Raw genomic sequence first — 9483 nt, 5'->3', positions numbered from 1 at the left:
ATTACACCAAAACTTACTTTATTTTGTCAATTTGTTCCTATTATGTGGCTCCGGTCCTCGTTCTCGTCGAACCCGTCGCTTGCGAATTAAATGTATGTATTTAGTTTTCTTCGTTATTTAATAATGTGCTTAAGGAATTGATCTAGTCTAGATCACTTTGAATATTGTTGATAATAGAACATCGCAACATAGGGTTCTCATGTCGTGCCGCCTTCTCAAAGTGGCAAATCTACATATTTTGCGATGTTCTATATGTAGATTTTAATCTAAAAAAATTTTAGTTTTAATGGGAAGGGCTGGACGAGCGAATTAACCCATAGACACAGCCCACTGAGTTTCTCGCCGTATCTTCTCAGTGGGTCGCGTTTCCGATCCGGTGGTAGATTCTGCGAAGCACGGCTCTTGCTAGGGTTCGTGCTAGCAACGTCGTCAGATTTGAGTCCCGTGAGCTCACCTACTAGTTAAGGTTACGCTGATATAGCCTCTCAAGGCTCTCAGCTTAGGTAGGGAAAAAAAAAGTCCTATTATGAACATTTTTGTATTCTTTTGTGAATAGGAAACGCACGCAGATTTAGAAGCGGCTTGCGGCGAGCTCAGCGCTCGTCTACGTGCGAAAGTTCATTTGTGGAAACGTTTCGAGAGGCAGTTGGAGATGGTGCAGGGCGCCGTGCGTGAAGCGGATTACATGGTCGAACTCTTGACCGTTCAAGGCCAAGTTGACTATGACCGTCTCCTGAAGGCAACTGAGAAGCTGGAGGTACTTTCTGGAGTCACTATATACTTTAATCTTAACTAGTACTAAGTAGTAACTAGTACTAAGTAGCTACTTAAGTAGTAACTTAGAGGTAGGCAGCGGCTCGGTTCTGCCATTGCGGAAGTCCATGGGCGACGGTAACCACTCACCATCAGGTGGGCCGTGTGCTAGTATGCCTACAAGGGCAATTAAAAAAAAAATTAGGACCCTCAGTAGTCGAAATTCGACTATAATTAATTGAAATTATAAGTTTGAACATTAATATGGTTATAATGTCAAAGACTATTCTATAATCACAGATTTCGCCAAGACTACACTTTAGACCAATATTAATAAAAATAAAGACAAACAATATATAATCTATTCTCAATTTGACCCCAAGCCGTAAGCAATAAGAAAAGTTTGACAATAAAAAAAGAGTATATATGCGTGCGTGTGTCAAATATGTTAGTGTGTGTAATGTTTTTTTTTATTGATTTTATGTATTTTTATGCATAATTTAATAAAATATTAACATTCTGCACTCCTCTATATTCTCTGTAAGAGTGGGAAATTTCATTCTCCTCCGTCCGCGCAATTTTCTTAGAAAGGGGTACAAAGTTTTTGCTTCACTACTAATATATAGATAATATGTCCACTGGATTAGACAGTAAGATCTAATTTCATAATTCAGGAGAAATTTAGTAAATTTTGGTTACTATAAGACAGCGATCGCGGAACTTTTTTAATTATTACCCCAAAATATTTTTGTGTAACTTGATATTACCCCATGGCGAAGAACAAAAAAAAAACGAAATCGCTTCTTTCATATTATAGCCCCCATGATAATTTTGAAAAGAAAACAATAACAAAAGAATTAACGATTCTAAAGTAGTTTCACTTCTATATTTTTTTTTTACTCACAAAAGTTTCATTTTTACCCCCCAAAATTTCATTTTACCCCGGTGTTCCCCGATCGCTGCTATAAGACGATGTTTCATTAGACCCTGAGTGAATCGCTGACAAGAAGGAGTGGCGAGCTGGTGGGCGAACTCCGCGACGCAGCGGCGCCTCTGGAGGCCACCACGGAGCCCTCGGTCGCGGCTCAACTCCGCAGGGAGCTAGACGATGCTGCCACAGCATACGAACACACGTGCACCAACTTAACTCAGCTGTGTGATAAGTAAGCTATTTCATCTTCATGTCGTTTAATTTATACCTTTTTTTTTATTGCTTCGATGGGTGGACGAACTCACAGCCCACCTGGCGTTAAGTGGTTACTGGAGCCCATAGACGTAAATGCGCCACACACCTTGAGATATAAGTTCTAAGGTCTCAAGTATAGTTACAACGGCTGCCCCACCCTTCAAACCGAAACCCATTACTTCTTCACGGCAGAAATAGGCAGGGTGGTGGTACCTACCCGCGCGGACTCACAAGAGGTCCCACCACCAGTAATTACGCAAATTAAAATTTTGCGGGTTTGATTTTTATTACACGATGTTATTCCTTCACAGTAGAAGTCAATCGTGAACATTTGTTGAGTACGTATTACATTAGAAAAATTAGCTGCACTTTTTCTAGAATAGTCCCGCGATAATTGGAGGCTATTATGGACTAGAACGGTGTGGTGGAACTAAAGAATACTTTAGTCAAATATTTGCATTCTGGTCTGTGCAATAGTTATTATTAGCAGAATAGTGCTCCTCACTGTTTGAAATAATCCGTTTCAGTTTTATCAAACGTAGCTCACAATCGAATATTGATCATTACCGAGGACTTTAAATCATATAAAACTCGAATGTCGGTTAATCTAGTAACTTTAAGTGATGGCGTGTACAATTTTCATCTTTATTATCAGGTACCATAAAGCCGTGGATCTCTGGAAGCGTTATCGCGACGCTGCTGCGACAGTGAGAGCCTTCGCTGAATTCCAGGAGGGTAATCTTCACGCACTGAGACCGGACGATGCCCCTAACACTGCCCAAGTAAGTCCTGTTTATCATAACAAGGAATGAAAATATATTTGGTTTTAACGACATTTCGGTTAATACGCGACATTTATTGTTATAATTGAGTCGTCTATTATCAAAAGTGGCAGGCAATCTGTGCATTTGGACAAAAAAATGTTATTGATATGTCAATACAGATTGATTTGAATATAATCGTCTCCTTCAAAGAATACGGTTCAAAACCTGCATTAAATAAAGTATTAACTTAACCTGTTATTTATCTAAGATGTCGTTCAGAAGAGTTTTGTGACTACCAATGGAATGAATACAAAGTCAATAATTCGTTTTTCTGATTTACCAATAATTGTCCAAAAGTCACATTGCCGGCTTTGATAATAGTCGACTCAATTATGGTTCCGTTTTATTTGGTGTTAGCATTAACAATGCGATGTTTTTAATTCAACTTCAATTATATTTACCCCCATTCTAATAGCAGAAGGAGTCCTTTTGTTACGATATTTTTTTCAAATTATAAACTTTAAATGCCTCTCATGTAATGTTCCAAAAATGTCACTTAAACCAAATAGCCTGTCCCTAATATGCTGTTTAGATATTATTAGATGATGACGGTATTATTTTTTTAGCAAATTGTGTTTTTTAGAAATTCTATTTAAATACGAATTATATATTGATAAAATGATGGAATATTCCAAGATCGTTGAGGCATTTTTAAGTGAACACGTGAATTAAAAAGACACAAATTATATAAATAAACAATTCATTTATCATTCGCCAATAGATGAGTCCTCAAAAAGAGAGAAAGTGAATCACTCTTTTTTATGCCTACCTATACGCTGGTAGCCTAAGGAGCTGTTCCTCTTACGCGCGGACGAGTTGGTGAGCACAAGGGCTCAACCTGAGAGAATTTGCTAACACTAGCCCTAGCAAAAGCAGGTCTTCGCAGAATCTACCACCGGATCGCGACCCAATTAGATGGTTGGAAGAGCTCACAGTCCACCTGGTGTTAAGTGGTTACTGGAGCCCATAGACATCTACAACGTAAATGCGCCACCCACCTTGAGATATAAGTTCTTAGGTCTCAGGTATAGTTACAACGGCTGCCCCACCCTTCAAACCGAAACGCATTACTGCTTCACGGCAGAAATAGGCAGGGTGGTGGTACCTACCCGAGCGGACTCACAAGAGGTCCTACCACCACCTGAGAAGTTCCGGCGAGAAACTCAGTGGGAATTTTCTGTGGGCTAGTATTAGCATCACGTAACAGCGATTCCTCAACTCGAAATAAAATAAATATAATTTCTATAACACTAATGGAACTATTTTAAAACTTTACAAATCAAATTGACTTGAATTATACGTTTTTTTTTTAAATAGAAGGCAGTTATTTTGTGTCGTCTCGTTGTTATAACAAATTGTAAAAACTTTTAATTCATGCCTGTAAATGTAATGTAAAAAATGGCTTAGCATAATTGAGACCGTCAGTGCAAAATGGGCATAACCCACAATTTTTCATATTCCCGCTTAGATATTGCAATTTATTTAAAACATAATAAATTTTGATGCAAAACCCGCCTATCCCTAGTCTCACCCATAGAGAACAGATGGCTTTGTAAACATTATTTTTGCGTGTATTGTTTTTGCCTACGAAGCAGTGTAAAAGTAAATACCAACCTCATTATCTCCATATTAACTATGATAAGCTTAGGACACTTTTGCGCTGACTGCCTCAATTATGTTGATACCTCCACTACCCGAAGCTGGCAAAGTTGTACTTAAATCTAAGTAACAAAAGTCAGAAATAAAGAAAAGGCAGATTTATTTCACATTAGCTTCTCATAACTTTAGCTCTAAGTGATTGTGATACACAATAACCTTGCTTAAAGGTTATTGCACTTTACTTAGTGTTACCTACTCATCATTTCTTCATTCGGAAAACGGTGTAAATATTATATTTACTAAGTTTGAAGTCGAGTTTGAAACAGAAGAGCTGTGATTTCATTCATAATTTCATTCAAGACATTCTTAATTCTTATAAAGAAAAAAAGGAACAACTGTTTTTTTTAGTTTTTTTTCTAAAAGTTATGTTCTCGGAGAAGTATTTTTCCTTTTATTCTTTTTTTTGTGAGTTTAATCTTTAGGTACATACGTATTTTATGTAGGTAGATTTATAGATTTAGACCTTTTATTTCTGTTTGCGATTTAAGCAAAGGGCAACGACACTTCGGTCCGTACACAATTGTACAGTTATATCGAAAATCTCGTTGGTCGTGATGTGTTTTTTATTATTATTAATCTTATTTACGTATTATTATAAGAAGTCTCATATGCAGTTCTATTTATACTTAGATCGGGAACATTTTAGGATTTTAAATATTTATCTGAGCAGTAGATTGTAACCAATCAATCAAAGAGCTCATTTTTAGATGTTAGTTGTTAGATAATCCGCAACATAATCTCTGGCCTCAACAAGAGCTTAATATCTTAAGTGAATTAGAAAATGGGTACGGTTTCCTTTAGACCGGCCACACCCAACAACTGAATTAACTGAATGATATAAATAAAAAACATAATTATATCTGTATTAAACATACTAAAATTATAATCATAGCGTTACTCTAAAGTAGAGGCGTTACGTGCTTGAATCCCTTAGTCGGTTGTGGACGCTATAAAAAAATGTAAATGGTTTTCGCGCCTTTTAAAATGACACAGCAAACAACTCCTTTTTATGGGTTTGTCTATTTGAATTTTTATTCGAACTTTGAGTTATACTGTATTTTCTATCAGTGGTTATATTATTATTTTGATTTGTTCCTTTAAGTCTAAATAAATTAGCAATGATGAAATTAGCAAATAAAGAAGGCCGCTAGGTATCAAATCTTTATTTATGGAGAGGAAAAGTAGTAACACTATGTTTTTTTAACTAAAAGGAATAGTTTAAAGTAGAATAGTTTATGAAAAAAAGTTAGGATTGGAACTTGATGTTGGGGAGACGGGTTCACAGTGTTAAGTGGTTACAGGTTACAGGAAACTAAAGACAATCATCAACCCTAAAACATGTGTCCGATAGTCTGTGGTACATTTCAAAACTGGAATCAATCACAATTCAATCAGTCGCATACCTACCCATAATACCGCGCCGCGGCGGGGTTAGAAATTAAAAAAAATGTGGAAAAGGTTATCCTTCGAATTATTGTCGAAAATAGCAGATAAGAAACGTACAAATAGCAAGTTCGAATGTTACATTTGAATCGTATTATTTTAATGAATTCACCGATAACATTTGATAAGAGCTCCGCCAATGCGCGGCAGTCGACGCGCGGACGTCCCGTCGCGAGGACGCTTTCGCCGATCACATGAAAACGCGAACAAATAAAACGAACAATACCGAAAAAACACTCGAATACTAAATGAAAAACGATTAACATTATAATGGCGCGTTAATTTTTGTGCAAAAATCCGCGTACTCTCCTATAAGTATATATCTCGTAAAATAACAAGGTCAGGTTGTGTGGTGGAAACAAACTTATTCGTCGTATGCATAATTTTATTTGAAAATTAAGACGATTAAACTTTGTTTATACAGTAATAGCCCTGACCTTAGAACACGATCGTGACTATTATCAAAAATCAATTCTGAAAAATTTTTACGAATTAGGTTTATCAGAAACTGAATGACATCAGGTGTAACAAAGAGTTTGTATTTAAAATAATAATAGTAATATAAAAATCAAATCAAAAATACCCTCAAATTACCATGACAATTAACAATTCAAAGCTAAAAACTCGTGAATCGAAACACCGCTAATCACTTGTGATATTTTATAACTGTCCTTGTCAAATGTGTGATATGATTTTGTTTTTTCTTTATTATTATGGTGATGCGATAAGAAATATGTGTCAGTGGCTCGCTGTGTGATTTATTATACGAAAATGTCACTTCAAGAGGTAAGCGAGATGAATCGATTCCAAAGATCAACATCTATATTGATTTCATTGGATGTTACACACAGAGAAGTAACTATGTTATCTTATTCAGTGTAATTCATGGCAATATTTCGATAATACCTATATATTAATAGTTATTCTTCAACAGACGATATTACTTACATTTATAAGTCATATTAATAATGATTAATGTATGTTACTTACAAACAAAAACTTTTGTAACATACTTAGAATTGTACTTATTTAAAGAAAAAAAAAGCAATAATTTAATGCAACGCGGTAAAAATGGAAAGTATCAAAAACCACAGATTATAAATAAATGAAGTATACAGTAACACAGAACAAGAAGGAAAACCTCTACTACACAAAGTTAGGTACAAACTCGACAGTGATGAGATCACCAATTAGGTCATACGTCGAGCGGGGCGACATTACAATAAAACTGAATTATTTTAGTACTAACTTAACTTAAATCTGTATTAAGTTCGTAATTAAATTGTTTAAATTTCCCTAATAAATCGCTCGCAGGTACTGTTCCGTAAAAAAACCCAAATTTATAGGTCCCTCTTTAGTGAGCAATTAATGTCAAATACCTAACTGTCGCGTGTTTTGACAAAAAAATCTTGTTATAGTATTTACTATAGATAATTCACTTCCTAAAAAAAAAACATATTTTCACTGTTTCAGAAACTGTAGAGGCAGAGAAACTTTACTTTACATACACATTAGGTTTTATGTGTGAATGAACTAAATATTTTTCTTGCTTTACGAGTTAGGTTTTTATGGAGTATTGTCATTTTATTGATTAGACGAGTGAATAATTTCGCGGTTCACTTGGTCTTAATTAGTTAGTATAGTGCATAGACATTGGCAATGTAAATTCCCGCCCCCATCTTGAAACATGACTTAAGTCTCAGTTCTATTAGTTAGTTATATTACTAGGGTGAAATATACCCGTCCTATTATCTATAAGCTATTCAATAAGATCTTTTTTTCGTAACATCGAAAATTTACCATCTGTCCGACCTGACAATAAATTGTTTTATGATCTATGGACTTAGTTAAACCATCTATGCGAATTACTAATAATGTGGAATTAGCAAAAACACGTTTGATTCTATTAAGAAAGTGTGTCAATGACTCAGTACACAAATGTACCGGCTGTTATGTGTATATTTGACTTTTGAAGGTTGTTCAAACGTTTTGTGTCGGGGAGGACGCGATAGCGCCGCTTTTCAACGCAATTAAGACTTATTCCTAATGTTCTTTGACGTAGACTAAAGAACGTATAGACGTCGCGTCAAAATGGCGGTAACTTAATCAAATAAAAGCTAATAGAAATCATCATCATCATCATCATCAGCCTGCGGCAGTCCACTGCTGGACATAGGCCTCCCCCAAAGCTCGCCACTGAACCCGATCTTCGGTTCTACGCATCGAGTTACTGCCAGCTGCCTTGCGCAGGTCGTCACTCCATCTAGCAGGAGGGCGTCCCACACTACGTTTGCCGGTTCGCGGTCTCCACTCCAGAACACGTCTACCCCAACGGTTATCGGTTCTGCGACATATGTGACCAGCCCACTGCCACTTCAGCTTACTAACTCTGCGAGCTATATCGATCACTTTGGTTTTTGCCCGAATGACCTCATTGCGTATTCGGTCTCGCAATGACAAACCGAGCATAGCTCGCTCCATAGCTCGCTGAGTAACTTTTAATTGGTGGACTAGTCGCACAGTCAGTGTCCACGTTTCGGCTCCGTAGGTAAGCAATAGAAATATGTATGATTAATGCCGGGTGCATCATTTTTTCCGGCTAAATTACTTTAGAGCGACGTATTGTATGTACGCGTCTTTTTGTCGCGTGATGCTCTGCGTCCGAAATAATCGTTAAGTCGTTCAAATTGTTGGCACCGCGTTCTTTCACTGTAGCGAAACCTATAAAGAAAATTCTAGGCCTAAATTTGGAAAAGGCAACACCTCATTTTAAGGGACCACGGTACTTTGTAGCCACCGTTTTTATCATCCCACCTCCCGACACCGGCGCAGAGTTCATCCATATTATCTGGAACTGCTGTGTTCATCGACAGTGCGTTTCCAAAGATCTTTTCTGCCACGTACCATCCGACTCTGGAATGAACTCCCCTCCACGGTGTTTCTTAAGCGCTATGACATGTCCTTCTTCAAACGAGGCTTGTGGATTAACGGTAGGCAGCGGCTTGGCTCTGCCCCTGGCATTGCTGATGTCCATGAGTGACGGTAACCACTTACCATCAGATGGGCAGTATGGCAATTTTTTTTTTTTATTTATTGCTTAGATAGGTTGACGAATTTACAGCCCAACTGGTATTAAGTGGTTACTGGAGCTCATAGACATCTGCAACATAAATGCGCCACCCACCTTGAGATATAAGTTCTAAGGTCTCAAGTATAGTTACAACGGCTGCCCCACCCTTCAAACCGAAACGCATTACTGCTTCACGGCAGAAATAGGCAGGGTGGTGGTACCCATCCGCGCGGACTCTCAAGAGATCCTACCACTAGTAATTACGCAAATTAAAATTTTGCGGGTTTCATTTTTATTACACGATGTTATTCCTTCACCGTGGAAGTCAATCGTGAACATTTGTTGAGTACATATTTCATTAGAAAAATTGGTACCCGCCTGAGATTCGAACACCGGTGCATCGCTCAACACGAATGCACCGGAGGTCTTATCCGTTAGGCCAAGACGACTTCTATAAAATAGAAATATGTATGATTAATGCCGGATGCATCATTTTTTCCGGCTAAATTACTTTAGAGCGACGTATTGTATGTACGCGTCTTTTTGTC

The 9483-nt window shown here is 37.3% G+C and overlaps 1 protein-coding gene across 10 annotated transcripts in view; it reads left to right on the top strand.

Annotated features, from left to right (window-relative positions):
- The window catches only part of LOC101737919 (muscle-specific protein 300 kDa), a 214393-nt gene that overhangs the window by 182401 nt on the left and 22509 nt on the right, over nucleotides 1-9483 (top strand). For all 10 annotated transcript variants that reach the window (XM_062671339.1, XM_062671338.1, XM_062671340.1 and 7 more), the window contains 3 exons: nucleotides 557-757; nucleotides 1738-1916; nucleotides 2595-2721. In XM_062671339.1, coding sequence (XP_062527323.1) covers nucleotides 557-757; nucleotides 1738-1916; nucleotides 2595-2721 — 507 coding nt within the window. The remainder of the gene's footprint in view (nucleotides 1-556; nucleotides 758-1737; nucleotides 1917-2594; nucleotides 2722-9483) is intronic.

The sequence above is a fragment of the Bombyx mori genome, chromosome 12 (assembly GCF_030269925.1).
Source record: "Bombyx mori chromosome 12, ASM3026992v2".
NCBI classification, from domain to species: Eukaryota; Metazoa; Arthropoda; class Insecta; order Lepidoptera; family Bombycidae; genus Bombyx; species Bombyx mori.
Note: the sequence above shows the minus strand (reverse complement) of the source record. Positions and strands in the feature narration are given on the sequence as shown.